Genomic DNA, 24191 nt, shown 5'->3' on the forward strand with positions numbered 1-24191 from the left:
TACGCTAATTACCATGTTTCTCTTTGATTAGATAGGATAATATTCCATTGCATGGATATAGCACATTTGTTTATCCACTCATCCACTGATGGACATTTGGGCTGTGCCCTCCTCTTGGATATCATGAATAATACTGCATAAATATTCATATACAAGTTTTTGTATGGATATCTACTTTCAATGTATTTCATCTTTGAAAATGTCTTCACACACATATACTGCCAAATTACTAATATTAGCCCCCGGCACGAGTTTCACTGAACACAGTATTCTTGGAAGGCATTTATAAAATTCTGTTGGGTTCTTCTCCGGATAGTTGCCTTTCAGCATGTCATTGTATTGCAGAGGCACCATTCCCACGCGGAAGTCAGGGGATGCATCTCAACGGAAGTTACACAGGTTCTGAGACGCGGACGCTGCCTTCGCCCTGTGCCAAGGCGTGAACATGTGACTGGAATGGCAGTTGGAGCTTGAGCAACACACTGCTGCAGGTCTGTGTGGGAACGCGGGTTCTGCTTCGTTTTAACTTTTTATCTTTAACTTTTGACAGAATAAAAATGTATAATGGCACTTATTTGTGATTCAAACAATGTTGTCTGTTAGAATTACTCTACTACATTATGAATTCTGGGTATAAGTGCTATTTTACCTTGTAATTTTAGGTTGGCTTCATTAAGAAACATCGTTTATAGAAAAATCTACACAAAAAATAGATATACTTTTCTGCATTCTGCTCTTTTCACTTACTATATTTGAGAGCTCCTTTACTCTACTTTTTTCTGGCTTCATGTACTGTGTGAATGTATTATCATTTTATTTAACCAGTAACATTGTACTAATAAACAGATCTTAAAAAAACACAGTATTGTTTAAAAGGGTACACGTGTTTCTATTTCACTGTGTTCAGTCTCTTGTGCTGTACTCATTAAAACATAAACATACAAGTAGACATGTGCCAAATGTTTACCAAGTAAACTCAGTAAAATCAAGTATGACTTTTCAAAGTCACCATCTTAAAGACAGAGCACAATTACTAAGTACCAAAACTTCGAAGATATGGCTGAAGAACTCCTCCACAGGAGGAGCTGCGGCACTCTTTCAGACACTGCTGTAAGGTAACGTAGGCTACCGTCTGGACTGACTTCCCCTGCTTCTTCTATCAAAAAGGAAACTGGGAACAGGAGGAAGAAAAGGAACACGGCATTCTGGAATACAGCTGGTACAGTGACGTCAGTGACGCCTGCATCCACCCCCGCCTCCCACACCTTCCTGCCACCAGCGTCCTGAAAACCTAAAACCATGATGTGTTTGAATGGGATTAATGCCACTCCGTCTTCCGGTCCTAACTGGCTTAATACAAATCAGTGTGTTTCATCCCTTTAATTCAAGATTGGCACAGAGAGAGGCATGTGACCAATCAGAAATAAGCAAAAAAATAAATTTAAAAGTTTTATTGCTGGGAATGTAGGGAACACATCCTTCAGAGAGTGTGGGGGAGGGGGCGGGGGGGGGTATGCTGTCCTCATTGTCATTTGCCCTCTATCCCCAGGGAGCTGGCTGCAAAACCCACTGACAGAGGGAGGCAGACAGAGGTGTGGGGCACAAGCCCAGAGGCACCTGAAGCTCTGACTAGAACCAGCTGGGCCAGCCCTACTTCGGAACTTTTAGTTTTGAGACTTCTTGCCCCAGCTCAATTCACTCTATCCAGCAACGCTGTCATTTGGAATCGAAGGACATATAAAGAGCTTCCCAAACAAGAAAAAGCTAAAGGAGTTCATTACCACCAAACCAGTATTACATAAAATGTTGAAGGGTGTTCTTTAAGGAGAGGAAGAGGAAGAAGAAGGAGGGGGAAGAAATAAAAAATATGAAAAATAAAACGGCAATAAATACATACCTATGAACAAATGAATTTAAAAACCAAAATAACAGAAAAAGCAGAACAGAAACAGACTCACAGACACAGAGAGCAGACTGATGGCTGCCACATGGAGGGGGTGGGGGCTGGGTGGAAAGGGTGACGGGATTAAGAAGCACAAATTGGTAGTTACAGAATGTCATGGGATGTAAAGCACAGCATAGGAATATAGTAATAACTATGTATGCTGTCAGATGGGCACTAGATTTATTGAAATGATCAGTTAGTAAGTTACTAGTATATAATAGCTAATCCACTGGGGTGTACACCTGAAAATAATATAAGATTGTATGTCAAATATAATTGAAAAAGAATTTTAAAAAGAAGACACTATAAATAGTGAAAAGGAAATCCACAAAATGGGAGAAAGTATCTGCATATTATATCTGATAATGGGTTAATATCCGGAATATATAGAGAACCCCTAAATCTCAACAACAGAAAAACAGCAACCAGATTTTAAAAATGGGCAAAGACTTAAAAAGACAGTTTTCCAAAGAAAATATACAAAGGCCAATAAACACACGAAAAGATGCTCAATATCACTAATCATTAGGAAAAATGAAAATCAAAACTATAAAGAGACACCACTTCACACCAATCAGAACAAGTGCTGGCAAAGATAGGAAGGAACGGGAACCCCATGCACCATCGGTGGAAATATACATGGAGCAATGCTGACAGTTCCTCAAAGAATTAGAAGTAGAATTGCCACATAATCTAGCAGTTCCACTACCGGGTATATACCCCCAAAACTGAAAACAGGGTCTCAGAATTTGTACACCAAGCATGTCTAACTCAAAGGCTAACAAGGGCCAAATAAGCAAGTTTTAAGAGTATGTGGGCTGCAAAAAACAAAAGCTTCAACTTTCATAAAAACATAGGTTTATTTTGATAGAGAGATGCTGAATTCAAAGGGCTGAACTAAATGAGTCATCATTAACATAAAATAGGACATTTAATAAAAATTAATATTTTTATTGAACATTAACTTACCAGACACTGAATAACTGCACAAATTAATAAGCCTAACACAAATAAACCTATTTTTCTTGTTCTCCGAAAGTGAAATATTTCCTGTTGTGCACACCAAACAAGTCAGTCCAAGACTAATGACGTGGCCATCGCTGCTAAAATATCCACTGCTGGTATTATTGAGGAGAAATGGTGCGCCTGCGTATAAGGCGCGTAAGGGAAATGAAGGCAACACGATTATAGTCATCAGTCATTAGCGAACGGTGTAGTGCACTATTAATAATTATGTATAACAGGATGTTGTAAAAGTTAAGTTATGAAATTTTTATTAAAATATTTCTTACATACCGTTATATTGGCTGGGCCGCAAAAATATTTGTTGTGGGCCACATGTGGCCCGTGCTGCGAGTTTGACATGCTTGCACACTATGTTCGCAGCAGCATTATTTACAAAAGAATAGCTAAAACAGAGAAGAAACCCCAATGTCCATTGATGGATGGATAGATAAGCAAAATGTGGCATATCCATACAATGGAATGAAATTCAGCCTTAAAAAGGAAAGAAAGTGTGACACATACTACAATGTGGATGAACCTTACCACTCAGTGAAATAAGCCAGCCACAAAAAGACAAATACTGTATGATTCCACTGATAGGAGGAACAGAGAGTGGTCAAAATCATAAAGACAGGAAGTATAATAGTGATGGCCAGGAGCAAGGGAAGAAGACGGTAGGAAATTTAATGGGGACAGTTTTTTATATTTACAAGATGAAAAGAGTTATGGGGATGGATGGTGGTGATGGTTTCACAACATTTATGAATGTATTTAATACCACTACACTGCACATTTAAAATGGTTAAGATGGCCCGGCCAGTGTTGCTCAGTGGTTAAGCATTGACCTATGAACCAGGTCATGGTTCGATGCCTGGCCAGGGCACATGCCCGGGTTGTGGGCTCCCCAGTGTGGGGTGTGCAGGGGGCAGCCAATCCATGATTCTCTCTAATCATTGATGTTTCTATCTCTCTCTCCCTCTCACTTTTTCTCTGAAATCAATAAAAATGTATTTATAAAAATAACTGGTGGATAATCCCTCAAAGAAAAAATGAGTAAGTTTTAACTTCATTAAAATACAAACTGCTCTTTGAACAACAATGTCAAGTGGATTAGAAGAAAAGCCACAGGCTGGGGAAAAACATTTGCAAAAGGCACACCTGATAAAAGACCGTTATCCAAAATATACAAAAAAACTCTTAAACACTCAGCAATAGGAAAACAACCTACACTGGCCTCAGCAGGCACGCCAGTAAAGCAGATTCAGAGATCACCTGAGCTGGGAAGACGGCGCCGCATGTCAGCAGGGACTGCTCAGGAGGACAGCGCAACACCACTGCACACCTCCCAGAACGGCCGGAATCCGGGCCGCCGGCAGCACCGGGCGCCGAGGACGCGGGGCAGCAGGAGGGCTCTCCGCGTGGCAGCCGGGGCTTGCAGCAGGGCGTGGAGCGGGGCAGCTTAAGGAGAAGGCGACGGAGAAGGCAGCTTCCCCTGGGTGCCGCTGCGAGTGAAGGCCCCAGGGCAAGCAGCCACCGAACCAGTCTCACCCCCGTGAAACTGCAGGTTTTTACACCAATAAATGCACCAGAAGTTACTAACAGCGTGACCCCGGGCACGTGACTTAGCCACTATCCACCTAGCAACTGGGGATGACGGCAAGGGCTGACTGCGTCCCTGTGTATGGGAATGAGCGCAGACTCCCGGCCGGCACACAGCGCACAAAACACACACACACACACACACACACACACACACACACACACACGCGGTCATTTTACGATTCCCCCTTTTCAGCCGGACGGGACAGAGCCACGGGGTCTGTCATAATCACAGGCTCCTGTGCGTGACGCCTTCCCGATGCAAGAACACTGCCATAAAAGACTAAAGAAATATTTTAATAAACTCTCGATGGGGGTCTGAGTCAGGGAAAAAGGAAAACTAAGGCTCTGGGTTACAAGGAGGGTGAGAGGAGCCCTCTTCCTCTCAGGCCGGGGCACCCTCAGCCCAGCACAGCCTTCCACAGGGAGCGGACGTCCACCCTTATGGTCTCACTAGCTTCCCTTTTAGCCATCCTAATAATAAAGAACCAATATGCTAATTAGACCACACGGTGGAACGGCCTTCTGGAACGCCCAGGAGTGGGGGACGGGCCATGAGGCAGCGGGCTGCGAGGGCCGAGCCCCTGGCACGAACTGCATGCATTGGCCTCTAGTGTTTAAGTGAGACAACACAATGTTTGTAAACAAGGGAACACGGGTGTGTTTGAGGAGCACAGGGCCAGGCTCTGGCCAGTCCCCGGGACGCAGCGGCCGGTCATTTGCGTGTGCTCTGTGGGGCTCCACTGGGATTCACCTGTGAGCTCAACAACACAGGGCTTCCTGCCTCTACCACCACGCGCTCCCCAACGTGCCTTCACAAGCGCTCGTAGGGCCTCCACCAACAATTATTTGCTCTATATGAGAACAAACAAGAACAAAACTCTCTGGTATAAAAGTGGGCACGTAAAAAAATAAAAGTGGGCACATCATATGGGGGGGGGGGGGGAGTGCCTGCCTTTGCGGGGCGGAGGCCCCAGTACGTGAGCAGCAGCACGGGGGGCGGGGGCAGCGCACACACTGGCGGTCCCTATGCGATGGCACCTGGTTTAAAAAGATGAAGACCTAGCAGGAGAGCGCCATCCACGTCATGTGGCGGGAGAGCTGTTAGAAAACCCACTGTTCTGCAACCACCGAGGGAGGCGGGACCCCAGTGGAGGGTGAGGCTCAGTCCCCAGCCGCTGGGGGAGGCGGGCCTACCAAGGAGGAGAGCGCTGGGAGCAGCTCCAGCCTCAGCAACGCTCCTGCATGAGCGGTCAGTTGATCGCAAACGGGGACGCAGAGTAAGGGGGACTCCACAAAATGTCAGTCACCAGCGACAAAGGGAGGAGGAGGAACCGCTCAGGTTAGAGGAGGTTAAGGAGAGGGACCCTGAGGTGTGAGTCTCACACTGGATCCTAGATGAGGGGAAAATGACAACAAAGGACACGGTTGGTGTCAGAATAAACAAGTCATCTTTTCTGTCCAAGAAGGGAGTGTAGGCAGCCACCACGTTGGCTCACATCATTTTGGTTCCAGTGACTTGGCAGCTCCCCTGGGGGCTGCCACTTAGAAAAGGCAAAGGTCAACCCCTCCCTCTACATTAGCCAATCACGCAAGACTGGGAGCCTAAGCTCCAATGAAGAGTGAGGGACAGATCACTGCCCAGAATAAAGCGTGCGGCTCAGTGTGCTGCTGCCGCTCTGCTGGCGCACCTGCTGCAGGAGTAACGGTGTTGCCTTGCTGTCTGGCTCCCGAGAATGCTTTGTGCTCTACCAGGATCCCCGATTTGGGGGGCTCGCCTTATTTCTAACATTATTTCTAACACTGGGACAACTGATGAAAACTGAACATTGACGGGATATTAGATAACAATGTGGTGATGTTGATTTTCTTGTATTTTATCATTGTACTAAGGCTAAGAGAAAGTCCAATTGTAAGGAAAATATGCTTATTTAGGATAAGTGGGCTTCCAGCAAAGGAGAGAAAGACAGCAAAAGCGGAAACCGTTAGCTGACTGACTGAAGACTATTCTCCCAATGTCTGAAATTATTTCTCACAAGTTTAATTTTTTAAAAAAAAGAACATGTGATTTATGCTCATAAGACTCTTATCTCCTGGGAAAGACAATACATGTAATAACTATAATGAAGAGCTCTGCAGTAAAAATATGACCAAGTTTGAAAGATGACATTGTTTTCATTAGGAGTTGTCAGAAAAGGGTTCATAGAGAAAGGTGACTTGGGCCTTACAGAATGCATTTAACAGCGGTTCTCAACCTTCCTAATGCTGCAACCCTTTAATACAGGTCTTCATGTTGTGGTGACCCCCAACCATAAAATTATTTTCGTTGCTACTTCATAACTGTAATTTGGCTACTGTTATGCATCGTAATGTAAATATCTGATATGCTATATGTTTTCCGATGGTTGTGACCCACAGGTTGAGAACCGCTGCATTAGAAAGTAGTTAATATTTCATTTTAAAAATGACAGCGAGTGAATTCCTGATTATCTGAGAATACATTTACTGGAGGATGGCAATCATGACCAAAAGAGAAAAGGAAAAGAAGAAAAAACAATGTGTGTGGAGGTAAAGCTACTGTGGCACAGCAGAAGGCTGTTCTCTAGAATTACCGTCATCAGCCACCGCCACTGGACTTGCAGCCCTGCTCAGAGGTTTGCCTTAGTTACTCAGCCCCCACCAGGATCCCGTCCGATCAGCCTCACTTCCTACCTAACCATCCTGGGCGGCTGAGACCAAAGTCATGTTCAAAGCCTGTTTCTCAGAACTCAGGAGCTCTTTGAGGGTTTAACTAAGATGGGAAAAACAATAGATTAACAGGGCAGGTGAGGCCAGTAGTTGAAGTAATGGCCTTAAAATCGGCCATTTTCAAGTTCAGGTTCAACTAATTCAAGAACTGGGTGTGTGGGTGGCGGAAGATGTGATGAAAGGAGCACCCAAAAGTGGAGTCACCTGCGTGGCCGGTGTGTCTCAGTGCCTGAGCGTCAACCCTGAACCCAGTTGAGGCACATGTCCAGGCTGTGGCTCAGTCCCCAGTGGGGGCAGGCAGGAGGCAGCCAACTGATGTTTCTCTGTCTCTATCCCTCTCCTCTAAAATCAATAAAAACATATTTTAAAACAAAAACAAAACAAACAAAAGTGGAGTCATCGACCGCCAGCTGAGGGTCTCGGCCCCCGAAGCCTGACCGAGACCAGGAAAGGTGGCACCCTTCCTTGTCCACAATAGTTGGTGAACATGATTGGTAGCTGGGTCTGAATCACAGGTGAGCTAAGGCCCTTCCCTTCTCATCCTCCTGCTAGAGATTTCCCTTGGCTCCTCGACCTCTCTTTTTGGAGAAACAATGAGCACATCATCCCCTTCAGTCATGGCAAAGTAATGGAGGTGTTGACTGCCTCTTAGGTCATCTCTAATTAAAACAAGGATCACTTGCATTTGACCTTCCCCATCAGCATGGGACCTGGCACTCTGGCCCTGGGCTAAGTTGAAGAGGTGTTTAGGGGTCTTTTACTTCCCTGTGGGTTCCCCTTGTAACTCCAGAATGTCCTATTTCTTAAAGATGAACCAGAACCCTGGAGGGAGGAGCAAACACAGCCAGGCACCGAGAGCAGCGCTGACCTCTGATGTCAAGCCCCCACTAAGAAAACTGGAGGACTCACAGACACATCTCATCAGAGATGTGTTCAATTATAATCTTAAAAGTAGGCCCATGTTTTATGCCCTTTTTGATGTCCTATAGCACCTAGTACATAAATACTTTGTGCTAACAAATTTATTGGCTATTTATTAAATACTAGAGGCCCGGTGCACAAAAATTTGTGCACTCGGGGTGGGGGGGAAGGGGGGGTCCCCTCAGCCCGGCCTGTGCCCTCTCGCAGTCTGGGACCCCTCGGGAGATAACGCCCTGCTGGCTTAGGCCTGCTCCCGGGTGGCAGAGGGCAGGCCCAATCCCTAGGTGCAGCCCCTGGTCGGGCTCAGAGCAGGGCCGATTGGGGAGTTGGGGCGCCGCCCCCTGTCATGCACAGAGCAGAGTGGATTGGGAGGTTGCGATGCCACCCTCAGTCACGCTCAGGGTAGGGCCGATTTGGGGGTTGAGGCACCGCCCCCTGTCACACTCAAGGTAGGGTGGATGGGGAGGTTGCAGCGCCACACCCTGTCACGCACAGAGCAGGGCCAATCAGGGGGTTGGGGCGCCTTCCCCTGTCACGAACAGAGCAGGGCGGATAGGGAAGTTGTGGCCCCGCCCCCTGTCACACACACAGAGCCACAGGGTGATCAGGGGGTTTGGGCGCTGCCCCCTGTCATGCTGATCCCTGTGCCGGGAGGCCTCGCGGCTCCGCTGATCCCGGTGCTGGGAGGCATATTACCCTTTTACTATATAGGACAGAGGCCTGGTGCATGGGTGGGGGCTGGCTGGTTTGCCCTGAAGGGTGTCCTGGATCAGGGTGGGGGTCCCCACTGGGGTGCCTGGCCAGCCTGGATAAGGGGATGATGGCTGTTTGCTGCTGGTCACACACCCTTCAGGGTGGGGGTCCCCACTGGGGTGCCTGGCCAGTCTGGGTGAGGGGATGAGGGCTGTTTTCAGGCTGGCGGGTGACTGAAGCTCCCAACCGCTCCTTTTTTTCTTTTTTTCTTTAATTCTGGGCCAGCTTTAGCTCTGGCTCCAGCTCTGAGGCCTCTGCTGCTGAAAGCAGGTATCTGGTTTGTTTGCGTTCTATAATCGAGACACTGTATCAACTCCAGCTCTGAGATCCCGGCCGGCTGGCTGAAAGCGGGTTTCTGGGGTTTTGTTTAGCTTCTATATTTGTTACAATGTTTCAAACTGCAAGCTCAGAGGCCAGCAGCGGCAGGCGGGGAACGTAGGAGTCCTCCGTCACTGGAGCAAGCAAGCCTCATGTTCGCTTTAAGCTGCCTGGCTGCCGGCCGCCATCTTGGCTGGCAGTTAATTTGCATATCTCACTGATTAGCCAATGGGAAGGGTAGCGGTCGTATGCTAATTACCATGTTTCTATTTTATTAGATAGGATTTTAGACTGATATTAATATACTAGAGGCCCGGTGCATAAAATTCATTCACTGGGAGAGGGGGAAGGGGTGTCCCTCAGCCTGGCCTGCACCCTTTTGCAATCTGGGACCTCTTGGGGGATGTCCACCTGCTGGCTTAGGCCCGATCCCCCTGGGTATTGGGCCTAAGCCGGCAGTCAGACATCCCTCTTGCAGTCTGGGACCCCTCATGCCTTACCACCCGCCTGCACGGAGGTGGGAGAGGCTCCCGCCACTGCCGCTGCACTCACCAGCTATAAGCCCAGCTTCTGGCTGAGCAGCGCTCCCCCTGTGGAGCACACTGACCATCAGGGGGCAGCTCCTGTGTTGAGTGTCTGCCCCCTGGTGGTCAGTGCACACCATAGCGACCGGTCATTCTGCCATTCGGTTGATTTGCATATTAGGGTTTTATTATATAGGGTAATTCCAAGAGTACATGATTTCTGAGTTAAGAGAAATAGCCTCCTCATTTCTGGAAATAAAAATTTTTCCATGTTTATAGATTTAACATTTTACTTTGAAGTATATTTTACATTTACTGGAAAGATAATGGAAAATTATAGAACCTTGGTATCCTTATATAAAATTTTGACCAAAATAACACATTTCTCATTATCCTATAATAAAAGGGTAATATGCAAATTGTCCCCTTGGCCAGAAGTTTGACAGGAGTTCAACCTGCCAACCATGCACGGCCCCTCCCCCTGGCCAGCCATCCCCCGCTCCCTGATTGGGGGTGGGGCCAGCTGGACCCTACCTATGCAGGAATTTGTGCTCCGGGCCTCTAATTAAGTTATAAGTCAATCCCCTGGAAACTGTTTGACCTAATTCTTCCCAGCCAAGGCAGCAGGCACCGGCAAATGTGGTGTGTCCAGCTGGGAAGGGTGAGGAGCCCAGCAGGGACACAGGTCAAGCAACTGAAACCCTGTGTCTGAGGGACTGAGGCTCTTCTGTGTTAATAACATGGTTTAAAACAACAGAAACTGCCCACCAACCACTGTGTTTTGTGTGACATGTGTACGTAGAAGTTACCCAGAGCCCGTGCCTGCTGGTGGTGATTCCAACTCCCTCTAGGCCGACCGCCCTCTCAGGAGCTCCCCCGGGAAACTGAGACTGATGAGTTTTTTCTCAAGAACCTGGATTTGGTTGCTTCCTCACTTTAAGCTCAGCACTTAAGTCAAACAATATGTGGTAACGGCCAATTCGCCAGGTGAAACACAGGGACTATGGCAAAGTCATGTGCTTTAGCAAACGAGGTCCACTGACCTGGGACCACACCTGGATGGATAAGCAGCCGCACACCATTCTTGCAGGTAAAGCGCGGCCCACACTGTGGAGAGCAAGGCAGATGACGGAGGCAGTGACTGACATGTCCGGACGAGCTGCAGCCACACTGGAGCAGGCCCTCAGAGGCCGCAAGTCGTTGGACTAGGCTCCAGGCTGAAGTCCAGGGCCACGCCAGTCACACCCGCTCCAGAGTATGCGAGCGCCCTTTGAAGAGAAATACCAGGGTGCAAACCGCCATGGATTTCCATACGACACTCACAGGGGCACGTACCTGTTCCTGCAGGTCGTAGTCATAGCTGTCATGCAGCAGGAGACTGAGGACATACCGCGTGTAGATCATGGCATCGATGCCACATTTCTCCAGCTCCTGTCCCAGCCAGGTCTGCACTGGACCCAGAGCATGCAGCAGAGACATTTCAGAGACAGATACGGGGCCTGGGTCAGAGCCAGAGGAGCTTTCAGGTGGTACACCATCCACAACTGCACAGACAGGGCGCATGAATTCAGGTGGCAGGCTTCCTTAGGATGCAAAGCATTTTCCGTGGCTGACGTGCTGTTGGTGTAGGAGGGGTTTCACTCCGGGAGCGGGGAGAGAGGCGGGGCCTGGAGGGTGAGCATGGGTCTTGCTGGCATCAGCGTCTAGCCCAGAACTCCCCTCTGCAGGCAGAGCCAGGGCGGCAGCATCCCGGCAGCACACAAGCAGGTGGGCTGCTCTCCTAATTCCCCATGGAGGCCGAATGTGAGTCTGCGGCAGAACCTACAAGAACGAGAGAGAGAAAGGTAGGCGTTATATAGAGATAGAAATGAAGTTACTGATCTTTTGAAAATATCCAAATAAACTGTTCCTCTTTATTGAAATACTTTCGGTATCTTAGAACACTGATTTTTTTGTTACTATAACCTTTGACATTTAAGCTAAACGACATTATAAACTTTAAAATTTTTAATATCTTTTAAAAGAAAGGAAAACTCAAATTTATATTCTTGTGCTTGTGCTCCATTAGACTCATTCTTATTTTGCTATTTCAAGAACTAGTCAAATTCTGTTCATACGCAATGCTGAAAGAATTCACCTGGTAACAAATCACTAGTCATTTTTAAGTATAACAAGAACCGAGCAGCTGAATAGTAACGTCACTGAAATACTGATAAAAAGAATTAGTCCTTTAAATTTAAATTTTACCACAAATAACCCATTATTTTGTATGGCTAAAGAATTTGGATTTGCTTGTCACTTATTTCATAAAAACTAGTGAGCCTGGCCAGCATCATTTTTATAAAGCATAATCTCTCTCTGACATGGCACATACAGATTATTTGTGGGAGGTTTTCTCAATTTACTTGTATGACATCACAACTAATCAAAGAGAACCAGATAGCAAACATTATACCTCAGGCTCTCCGGCCCAAATATAAAATGTGGGTTAAAATCCACAGGATCAGGCACCTGCCCCGCTGGCTTGGCTCAGTGGCTGAGCATCAACCCAGGAATCGGCAGGTCACAGTTCAATTCCTGATCAGGGCACATGCCTGGATTGCAGGCTCGATCCCAGTGATTCTCTCATCACTGATGTTTCCATCTCTCTCTCCCTCTCTGAAATCAATAAAAATATACATATTTTAAAAAGGATACACGTAATTTCCCCACCCTAACACTGTTAGTATTTTGGTGTGGGTATTATTGTTTTTTCCTTTGTATAGAACTTAAATTTTATTATTTTAACATGTAGAATAATAATATTTTACATTCTGCTTTTTTCACCTAACATTAGGTCTTCCCAACGCTGTTCTCATGGCACTAACATGGCAGCCACAAGTCACGTGGTGCTAGTGATTAAGTGAAAAGCCAGCTCCTTGGGCACACTCGCCACAGTTCAAGTGCTCAGCAGCCGGGCTCCAGCGTGGCGCAAGGCCCTGCTGCGCTGCCTCGTCACCCCCGGCTCCGACGCCGCCCATTCCCGCACTCGCCAATGCGGGCTCTGCCTCTCCAGCAATTGCCTAGCGGGCTGAGCAGAGTCCTTAGCCTTTTCAGCAGAGTTCCCGCCCCTCCTGTGCCTGTGGCTGCTCCACACGCTCCCTTTACTCCCAGAGCTGGGATGCTCGCCACCGCTACGCTGAGCTAACCATGTGCCCAAAGGAACTGTTTGGGGAATTGGGAAACATCTACCCTTATGTCTGACAGGCCTCAAATTTCAACAGGTCAAGTTTCATCACAGAGTGTAATCACGGAAGGGTCTATGACGAAGTCAGACTGTGCAGAACAGCAAGCACAGCTGAAGCTTACTGCAAAGTAGAAGAAAATTCAGAATAACCAGGACGAGGGCCAGAGGACAAAATACGGAAAAGTTATTTAGTCAAAACAGGGTAGGTTATGCTGCAGAAACAAACCACCCCAAATCGCAGTAGCTTGCTTAACGCAAAGGCCTTTATCCTGCTCATGCTACATCGTCCTGGGTTGGCAGGATGCTCAGTGTGGCCACTCAGTGCAATCACCCCGGGAGACAAGATGGCAGCACGGCCCCAACTTTGAACCCTGCCAGCCCAGGAGCCAGAGAACAAGATCTGTCCAAAGCGTGCGCTGGAGCTCTGAAGCTCCCCCGGAAGTGAGCCACTCACAGCTCCCCAGTCAAGCCAGTCTCCCGGCCGCCCTTCCTCAGGGGGTGGGACACACGCTCTCACCTATGCCCACCGCTGTGGAAAGAAGCGGGAAGGACAGGGCAGGTGTCAGAGCTCTAAGGACTGCTTCCGTGACCGGAAACACCTCTGCAGGTCACACTGCCGCAACCAGCACCCTGGCCACCTTCGATGGACATGCGAGCACAGGTGAACTCAACACTGCGAAAGAAACACTGATCCACACAAAGGCTGGAGTAATATGTCCAGAAAGGTTTCGAAGGCATGAAAACTGCTAACACATTCAGACCCAATGGCAGCGGAGTCGCCGCCTGCCCCCCTCCTCTAGGGAGCTTCTCTGACAGCCGAGGCCACGCGGCTCTCCCATCACCCTCTGCTTCCCACGCCCTCCACCCACACATTCTCCAGCTGCCTCCTGCCTGTGGGCTCCTTCACGATGAGGCTCACGTTCTTTAGGGCCGCACTGTGACATATTCCGTGCACCAGTCAGCAGAAGGCTTAGGCCCTGGCAGGTGATCAAAACTAAGTCAAACTAAATCCTTCCTCATCTAAAGGGGGGGAATAAATTCTGGGAAATAAAACAGTATTTCTAATAACTGGGGGGGGGGGGGGCGCGGCGCCAACGACTCAACTCCTTCCCCCACACACAGGTACTGGAGGCTCCTGTGCCCCAGGCACTGGGCATGTGACCTGCACGACGACCCTTGGGGTTTTCCTTCTGTTTGCCACCCTAGGTGGGTGGGCTTCGGTCTTCATCCTTAGGGAACCAACTTGTACTTCTTTCCCCTGAAACCTGCCTCCTTCTGATCTAGTAAGGTACTCCTGCAGGTCATGCCTTTCATTCGGCATTTTAAATGGCGCTGTCTCACCATACATTTCCCAACGAACTTGCTGAAGTGCTCAGTATGCAAGGGTATGTACTACCTTTTCATAACTCTTCAATTTGGGTGTCCTCAGAATTTTTGCACAAAGAAAAGCCTTTGAAGCATAAAGGTAAAAGACATAAAATATAAATAGAAGAACATAGAAAAGAGAACTTGGAAAGCAAATGCTTGAAATACTAAGATTCTACTACTTCTCACCAAGATCCTAAATAATATTTGCCAGGCAAACCAGAGCTGCACACACAGGACAAGGTAGTTACACGCAATCCTCGCCGGTTATTTTCTGATCTCAGCACATTAATTTGGAACCAAGGTACTGCTTATTCTCTTTGGAAGGTAGCCTGACTCAGAGCCAATCTATAGCCAGAAAAGAAAATCATAGAGACTCTACAACCTAAACTGAAACTATCACAGAAGATAGGACCAAGCCCTAGCCGGTTTGGCAGTGGATAGAGCGTCAGCCTGTGGACTGAAAGGTCCCAGGTTCGATTGCGGTCAAGGGCATGTACCTTGGATGCGGGCACATTCCCAGTAGGGGGTGTGCAGGAGGCAGCTGGTTGATGTTTCTCTCTCATCGATGTTCCTAATTCTCTATCCCTCTTCCTTCCTCTCTGTAAAAAATCAATAAAATGTATTTTTTTTTTAAAAAAAGAAGAAGATAGGACCAAGTGCTGAAAGCCGACCATGGAGACCTGTTTAGCCTAGGCATCTGAAATGGCAATCAGACCTACAGCCCCAGCCCCACCTAGAAGTGTATCAAGTCCTAGGAAATGAACAAGGCTTCTTTTCAAGATAATGTCATAAATAAAACTAGTGTGGGACATAAGTACTTTCTATGCAAATAGAACTGCATAAACATTAAGAAATTCCATTTTCACTAACTAGGTTATCAGAAATCAACTGATTATTGTATATTCTCCAGCGGCCATTAAAATGTGTAATTGTTCTTACAGATAACACTACTACTTGATAGTAACAGGAATTTGTGGGAAGCTGCCTATTGTCTTCTCTAGCAGACAGGTGTGGACAAGGAGCCCAGAAGGCTGGTGACCCTTGAGCCCTGGCAAAGGTCAGAGCTATGCACCCACTGTTTAGTGGAGACAATGATAGCTGAAGCAACTTCCCCATCAGACAGTCTTGTAAATCCTTACTGATAAGATAGTCTGTCTGTTACTGAAATTGCCTAAGGGTTATAGGTGGATCCCAAACTGAATAAAAGGATGGCAATGCCTGAGCACAGGCGGAGTCCTTCCTCTTGCACTGGTCTCCCGCCTGGCCCCCCAATTTCCAAATTATTATTTCTTGTCTCGTCTCTGTCATTTGTGCGCAGCCCCTTCTCCAGAGCCCGAACCCTGAACCATGCGGGACGTGGGTCTTCACAGAATTAGCAAATTACAGGCACAGAGTATTAGTAGACCTCTCTGTTTAAAAGATAAGAAAGAACCAAGACAGAATGATAATACTCTAGGTGAAAGCACTCGGTTCTACTTAGAATCCTAAGTACTAAGCATGTTACTGCCCAAAGTCTTGAGCCCTGTGCTCTGAGGCTTAGAAAAGTTTACTGATGGAGAAGGCGCCAACTGAGAAGCTGGAAGACCTATTTCTCAAATCCCTTTGAAGTAAGTAGAGTTCAGGCTTCTTTCCAGCAAGGGAAGGGGAAAGGGAGGGACAAGAGGTGATGGACAACGGAAGACACCAGCAGGGTCTGAGGAAGAGAGTTCCTGGTCTGCTGCCTAGCTGATGTGAGTCCTGTCACGAGGTCGCGCAAATCTCTGATAAACACCCGCTTCCTTAACCTTCTCGGAGAGGCTCTTTCTGACAAGGGGTTGTTTCTAGAAGAGCTGAGCCAAGAGCAGAGCCTCTGGGGATGAGCATGTCCACATGCAAGACCGAGCAGAGCGTTCAGCACGAAGGCCAGGGGCCCACACAGGCTGACCAAGGCCACGTCAGAGAGGCCAAGCATTTCGCTCTTCCTGAGTGTAAGAGGGAAGAGCTCTCTCTGTCACCTGGACAGTTTCCCGGACAGTTTGGATCGGCCTCTCCTTTTAACTGGGCTGACTACTAAGGAGACACCTGCTTATGTAAAGTAACGCTGTTTCAGTTTTTACTTGACGGGCAGCTATTTGATGACTCATACTTGTTATAATGTTACGGTCAAAAGGAGACCCCTCTCATGTGTGAGATGATTAATGTGTGAAATGTTTGCTGTGTAGAGACCCCAATACTCTGTGATTTCCAAAATGTTGTAAACAAGGTGAACGCCCCACTATCTTGATGTGAATGCCCTAAGCCCTTAAAGTGTAAACGCCCTGTTCCTAGCATAAGGCACACCGTCGGGCCCCCACCAATAAGACACAAGTTGTTTACTACCGGCTATATAAGCACTGGGCCTTCTCCAGCCGACATCTCCTGCCTGATAAGAGGACTCCACGTCGCTCAGTGAGACGAGCCCCTGACTGACTGCTCTGCTGTGCGAGTCTGAACCAACTGCGGCCGCCTGTCTGTCTCTGTCTTCGTCGTCCGTTTTTCGGTGTGCATCGCCAGGTGGCCTTTGCCGGAGCCTAGGACCCACTAGGAATAGGTAAATAAACCCTATGTGATTGCATACTAATTCTGTCTGTGTGTTCATGTGTTCCAGTTCGGCTTAAGTACCAGGGGATAGGCCATTATTGCTGACTCCTGGTCACCTGCAGATAATTAATTAATTGGGCAGATAATTAATTAATTGGGGAATAATTGGGACAAACTCATCTGTTACTATTTGTGGTTTAAAAATCTGGACTGCTTTTCACAGATTAAACTTTCTTTGCAGGTTATCACATCACAATAACTGAGGTGCTCAGTTCATCTAGATCAGTGGCTCTCAACCTTCCTAATGCCGCAACCCTTTAATACAGCTCCTCATGTTGTGGTGACCCCCAACCATAAAATTATTTTCATTGCTACTTCATAACTGTAATTTTGCTACTGTTATGAATCGTAATGTAAATATCTGATATGCAGGATGTATTTTCATTGTTACAAATTGAACATAATTAAAGCATAGTGATTAGGAGAGAAGATGGCGGCGATATAGGCAGACACGTCCCAGGTCGTGTCCCGGAGCAAATGGAGTGAGCAGCTGAAACTAGTAACACCCACCCCGAATTGGCGAAATTGCTCAGCTGGTGAGACGGTTTGCAGCCGGGAAGGGCAGAACTCCCCTGGAAAGGTAAAAAAACAAACAAAAAAAAACACCAGGCATTTGGGCAGGAAAGTTTGCCAGACCTCTGAGCCCAGAGGGTCGGAGGGAGACCGCGTGGCAGACAGCCGCGTCCCTTGGGACAGGCACAGCCCCTGACTGGGGAAAGGAGATCCGTGGGATTCCTGGCGCTGCCGGGGGATTTGAGAGCTGGATTCTGTGATCACAGAGGACTGAGCCTAAAGGGGGCAGCCTGAAGAGCTGACCAGACCATGCAGTCCCGGTAAGAGAAGAGCTTACAGGAACCAAGCCTTCCCCGTCTCCGCGGCCTGCGTTTGTTTGTTCTCACTGAATCCTGTTCATGGGACATTTCGGATATAGACACTCACCTGTGCTGAAGAGAGGGAGAGGGTGCGGAGGAGTGGAATCTGGGGAGAGACTGAGGAGAGAAGGGGGGTCGGGAGAAGTGGCAGCGAATTGAGTGCTGAGACACCCCTGAGCCCAGGACTGGGGCAGCCATTCTCTCCGGAGAGTGAGACTCCTCCCCCCAGCCCCCAGGCAAGGAGCATAGCCACACCCAGATTCCACCCTGAACGAGATCAAGGATTAAAATAATCTGATCAGTCCCTGGGAGTTAACAGGGTCTGGTCTATAGAGGGATTTTCAATCCCAGCAACAACACAGAGCGGGTAACTATTAAGGAACCAGCTCTGGATAGCTGACCTCTCCAAATCACTTTTAAGTGCGATAGAGATGCCGTATAGCCTCAGAGGCCAACCCCAGAACACTGCCACCCAGAGGCTGAGCCACAAACTGACTCTTTGCTAAACACAAAATAAGGCAGTCTGGGAAACAAATACGGCCTGCTTTAAAATAAGGACTGTGGTTTACAACACAGAGGAACAGTGTATTGCAGGGAAACTCAACACTCTCCTGAATACCTGGCAGGACTAAAGGCGAGCCAGACTGAAGAATAGAAGAACCGAAGGACCTTCACTACTGCAATTTTTTTTTTCTTTTTTCACCTTTTAACTAAGAAACCAATTTTTTTTCCTTTTTTTTCTTCTTTTTGTTTTCTTTTTTCTTTTTCTTTTTCCATCACCTGATTTTACCCTTTTAATTACTACCTTCTTATTTTTTTTTCTCACTAAAGTCTTTATTTATTTTTTTCTTTTTTCTTTTTTTTTTTAATTAAATCTTTATTGTTCAGATTATTACATTTGTTCCTCTTTTTTTCCCCCCCCATAACTCCCCTCCTCCCAGTTCCCGCCCCACCCTCCGCCCTCACTCCCCACCCACTGTCCTCATCCATAGGTGCACGATTTTTGTCCAGTCTCTTCCCGTATCTCCCACACCCCTTTCCCCCCCAGGAATAGTCAGTCCATTCCCTTTCTATGTCCCTGATTCTATTATAATCAACAGTTCATTCTGTTCATCAGATTATTTATTCACTTGATTCTTAGATTCACTTGTTGATAGATGCATATTTGTTGTTCATAATTTGTATCTTTACCTTTTTCTTCCTCTTCCTCTTCTTAAAGGATACCTTTCAGCATTTCATATAATCCTGGTTTGGTGGTGATGAACTCCTTTAGCTTTTCCTTATCTGTGAAGCTCTTTATCTGACCTTCAATTCTGAATGATAGCTTTGCTGGATAAAGTAATCTTGGTTGTAGGTTCTTGGTATTCATCACTTTGAATATTTCTTGCCACTCCCTTCTGGCCTGCAATGTTTCTATTGAGAAATCAGCTGACAGTCGTATGTGTATTCCCTTGTAGGTAACTGAGTTTCTTTCTCTTGCTGTTTTTAAGAGTCTCTCTTTATCTTTTGCTCTTGGCATTTTAATTATGATATGTCTTGGTGTGGTCCTCTTTGGATTCCTTTTGTTTGGGGTTCTCCGCGCTTCTTGGACCTGTAAGTCCATTTCTTTCACCAGGTGGGGGAAGTTTTCTGTCATTATTTCTTCAAATAGGTTTGCAATATCTTGCTCTCTCTCATCTTCTGGCACCCCTATAATTCTGATGTTGGTACGCTTGAAGCTGTCCCAGAGGCTCCTTACACTATCCTCGCATTTTTGGATTCTTTTTTCATTTTGCTTTTCCGGTTGGGTGTTTTTTGCTTCCTCGCATTTCAAATCATTGACTTGATTCTTGCGCTCCTCTGGTCTGCTGTCGGGAGTCTGTATAGTATTCGTTATTTCAGTCCGTGTATGCTTAATTTCTAGTTGGTTCCCCAATATAAGATCGAGGGTCTCATTTGTTTTCTTGTAGATCTCATTAAGTTTATCGGCGGCTTCTAAACAGTTCTTGAGAGACCTTAAAAGTGTGGTTCTGAACTCTATATCTTCCATTGACAATTTTGTCCTGTTTCTTTGTCTCCGCATTTTGTTATGCTTCCTTGGTGCACCCCCTAGTGGTCTTTGTTCGCAGTCTTATAGTTAAATCTTGATTGTTGTAGCTAATTCCAGGGAGGGTTTGACCTCCAGGCCAAGTGGCTATGAGAATCAGCTGTGTCAGCAGTGAGAGAACTTCTGTCCTCTAGGGAGGTGCTAATCTAGCCTTTGCCTGAGGCTATCCGGCAAATGCCTGTGTGCAGGGCTTGGGCGGGGCGGGTCGCACAGGATCAACAGGGTGGGCCGGAGAGAGCAGTTATGGCGGCTCTCAGTCCTGTCCCCAGGGGCTCTGCCTCTCTGAGTCCCAGCACCCGCTGCAAAGCTCAGAGAGAAAGCTGCACTCGCTCTGACCGAAGCCAGACAGTCCCGCTTCTCCCGTTTGAGTCTGGGTCCCTAAAGACTCGCCCGGATCTGGAGCTCAGAGTCTGCGACTCCCTCCCGATTGAAAACGCCAACCGCGCCCTCCGCCGCCAGCCCGCTCCGTGCGCTCCGCACCTCAGAATTTGACTTCAGCACTGCGCCTCCTCTGAGTGTCCGTATGCGTTTCTCTTTCCTCCTAGTTGTAGGACTTCCACTCAGCCAGCGTTCTGGTGGTTCTGGGTGATGTCCCTTCCGCTTTTTGGTTTCACTTATGAAGTAGTTGTTCAAAGCAGCAAACTCCGGCGTTAACCTATGCCGCCATCTTGGTTCTCTCTCCCACTACCTTCTTATTTTTAACCAGTATTATTACTGCTACCATTTTACCATTTTTTAAAGTGCCATTTTATTTTCTCTTTATTTTATTTTGGGATTAGTGTCCTCCATTCTATTTTCATCGTTATATTATTGGTTGTTTCTAGTTTGCATCCACCTCCAGGGAGCTGTTGCTGGAATTTGTTGGGATCAGTGGCAGTTCTATAGGAGTATTCTCCTCATATAAAAAGTCTCTTCCCCTCTTCCACTTCATTCTCTCTTTTCGCTCTTTTTTTTCTTTTCTTTTCTCGCTTTTATTTTCCCCCCTCCTTTTTCCCAATTTCATTTTTGCACTCCTTTTTTTGGTCCCTACTTTTCTTTTCTTTTTTCTCTTTTATCTTCCTTCTTCCTTATCCCCTAATTCTCTTAATTCGGGCAGTCACCTTTATTTGGGGTTATTAATATTGTGAATATATTTGTGTTTAGTGCCTGGTACGTGGTGCCTTGTTGTGTTGTATCTTGTGCCTTTAAATGAACGCAGCAGATCCAAGCAACAGCAGCCTCCTGAGCACCACACCCTCTGCTGAGGAACAGCAGCTGTACGTGAAACCTCCACCCACCAGCCAGAAGAGCCACCACAGCTGTGAACAGCACCCACCAGAGGAGCTGCTGCCAACTGAAGAGCAGCTGCTACCGCAACCACATACCAAGGAGTCACTGCCACCCAGGGAGCAGCCACTGAACGACTCAACGTCTAGATATGTCAGTGAGATCAAACATGGGTAGACAAAGAAACCCCCAAAGGAAAGAGAAGGAGGACTCTCCAGAAAAGCAGCTAAGTAATACAGAGGCATGCAACATGACAGAAAAAGAATTCAGAATAAGGGTCCTAGAGTGCATAAACCGGATGGAGGAAAAAATCGACAACCTCTGCAAGAAGCAAGAAGAAACAGATGAAAAAATCAATAACATATGGAAGAAGCTAGAAGAAACAGATGAAAAAATCAACAACTTAAGACCCAAGAAGAAATGAAGAGTGATATAGCTGCAATGAAAAACACCATTGAAAGTATCAACAGTAGACTAGGAGAAGCGGAGGACCGAATTAGTGAATTAGAAGACAAGGAAGCAAAACACACCCAAAATGTACTGCAATTGGAGAAAAAAATTAAAAGACAGGAGGAGAGCCTAAGGGAGCTTTGGGACAACATGAAACGAAACAACATATGAATAATAGGGGTACCAGAACAACAGAAAGATGAACAAGGATTAGAAAACCTATTCGAAGAAATAATATCAGAAAACTTCCCTGAGGTGGGGAAGAAAAAAGTCACACAAGCCCAGAGAGTCCCAAACAAGGTGAACCCAAAAAGCCCCACACCAAGACACATCATAATTACCATGGCAAATGTTCAGGACAAAGAGAGAATCTTACAGGCTGCAAGAGAGAGACGGAAAGTTACATACAAGGGATCTCCCATTAGATTATCAAATGATTTCTCAACAGAAACACATCAGGCCAGAAAAGAATGGACGGAAATTTACAAAGTGATGCAAAGCAAAGGACGGAATCCAAGAATACTCTATCCAGCAAGGCTATCATTCAAACTAGAAGGGGAAATAAGAAGCTTCACAGACAAAAAAAGGCTAAGGGAGTTTATCACTACCAAGCCAGCAATGCAAGGAATGCTAAAGGGTCTGGTATAAAAAGAAGAAATAAACAGCTCAGAAAGAAAACAGCCACACAAAAAAAGAAATGGCTACAAACAAGTACCTTTCAACAATAACTTTAAACGTAAACGGACTAAATGCTCCAACCAAAAGACATCGAGTGGCTGAATGGATAAAAAAACATGACCCATACATCTGCTGTCTACAAGAAACCCACTTCATTAGAAGGGACTCACACAGACTGAAAGTGAAAGGATGGAAAAATATCTTTCAGGCAAATGGAAAGGAAAAGAAAGCTGGGGTAGCAATACTTATATCGGACAAAATAGACCTCAAAGTGAAGGCCATAACAAGAGATAAGGAAGGCCACTTCATAATACTAAAGGGATCAATACAACAAGAAGATATAACCCTGGTAAACATATATGCACCCAATGCAGGAGCACCCAAATTCATAAAAAAACTCCTGGAAGATATCAGGGGAGAGATCGACAACAATACAATCATAGTAGGGGACTTTAATACACCACTGACAGCACTGGATAAGCCCTCTAGACAAACAATCAGCAAAGATACAGCAATCCTAAATGACTCACTAGATCAGATGGACTTAATAGACATCTTCAGAACACTTCACCCCAAAGCCAGGGAATATACATTCTACTCAAATGCTCATAAGACATATTCAAAAATAGACCATATATTGGGTCACAAGCAAAGTATCCCCAAATTCAAGAAGATTGAAATCATAAAAAGCATCTTCGCAGACTACGATGGCATAATATTAGAAATAAACTACAATAAAAACAACCCAAAATACTCAAACACCTGGAAGCTGAATAGCATGCTATTAAATATTGATTGGGTTACCAATGAGATCAAAGAAGAAATTAAAAACATCCTGGAAACTAATGACATTGAAAACACAACAATCCAAAACTTATGGGACACAATGAAAGCAGTCCTGAGAGGGAATTTTATAGCTCTACAGGCCTATCTCAAAAAACAAGAAAAAATGGTAGTAAATCATCTAACTCCACAACTCAAAGAATTAGAAAGAGAGCAACAAGAAAACCCCAGAGTGAGCAGAAGGAAGGAGATAATAAAGATTAGAGCAGAAATAAATGACAGAGACCAAAAAAACAATACAGAAAATCAATGAAACCAAGAGCTGGTTCTTTGAAAGGATAAACAAGATTGACAAACCTCTAGCCAGACTCACCAAGAAGCAAAGAGAGAGGACCCAAATAAACAAAATCAGAAACGATAGAGGCGAAATAACAACAGACCCCACAGAAATACAAATGATTGTTAAAAAATACTATGGACAGCTCTACTCCAACAAACTAGACAACCTGGAGGAAATGGACAAATTCCTAGAAAAATACAACATTCCAAAACTCAATCAGGAAGAATCTAAAAATCTCAACAGGCCAATAACTATGGAAGACATTGAAGCAGTCATCAAAAAGCTTCCATCAAACAAAAGCCCAGGACCAGACGGCTTCACAGGGGAGTTTTACCAAACATTCAAGGAAGAACTAAAACCTATCCTCCTCAGACTACTACAAAAAATTCAAGAGGAAGGAACACTTCCAAGCTCATTCTATGAAGCCAGCATCACCCTAATACCAAAACCAGGTAAAGACAACACTATGAAAGAGAATTACAGGCCGATATCCCTCATGAACATAGATGCCAAAATCCTCAACAAAATCTTAGCAAATCGGATCCAGCAGTACATCAGAAAATCATACACCATGACCAAGTAGGATTTATCCCAGGGATGCAAGGATGGTACAATATCCGCAAATCAATAAATGTGATACATCACATAAACAAATTGAAAGAAAAAAACCACATGGTCATATCAATTGAT

General features: G+C 46.1%; 1 protein-coding gene across 6 annotated transcripts in view; it reads right to left on the bottom strand.

Annotated features, from left to right (window-relative positions):
* The window catches only part of LOC118666255 (TBC1 domain family member 14), a 168432-nt gene that overhangs the window by 127333 nt on the left and 16908 nt on the right, over nt 1-24191 (bottom strand). For all 6 annotated transcript variants that reach the window (XR_004970921.1, XM_036328307.1, XM_036328289.1 and 3 more), the window contains exon 2: nt 11149-11634. Coding sequence is in view for 5 of the 6 variants with exons in the window: in XM_036328307.1 (XP_036184200.1) it covers nt 11149-11376 (228 nt within the window). In the remaining variant the exon portion in view is untranslated. The remainder of the gene's footprint in view (nt 1-11148; nt 11635-24191) is intronic.

The sequence above is a fragment of the Myotis myotis genome, unplaced genomic scaffold (genome assembly GCF_014108235.1).
Source record: "Myotis myotis isolate mMyoMyo1 unplaced genomic scaffold, mMyoMyo1.p scaffold_m19_p_1, whole genome shotgun sequence".
In the NCBI taxonomy this organism is placed as follows: Eukaryota; Metazoa; Chordata; class Mammalia; order Chiroptera; family Vespertilionidae; genus Myotis; species Myotis myotis.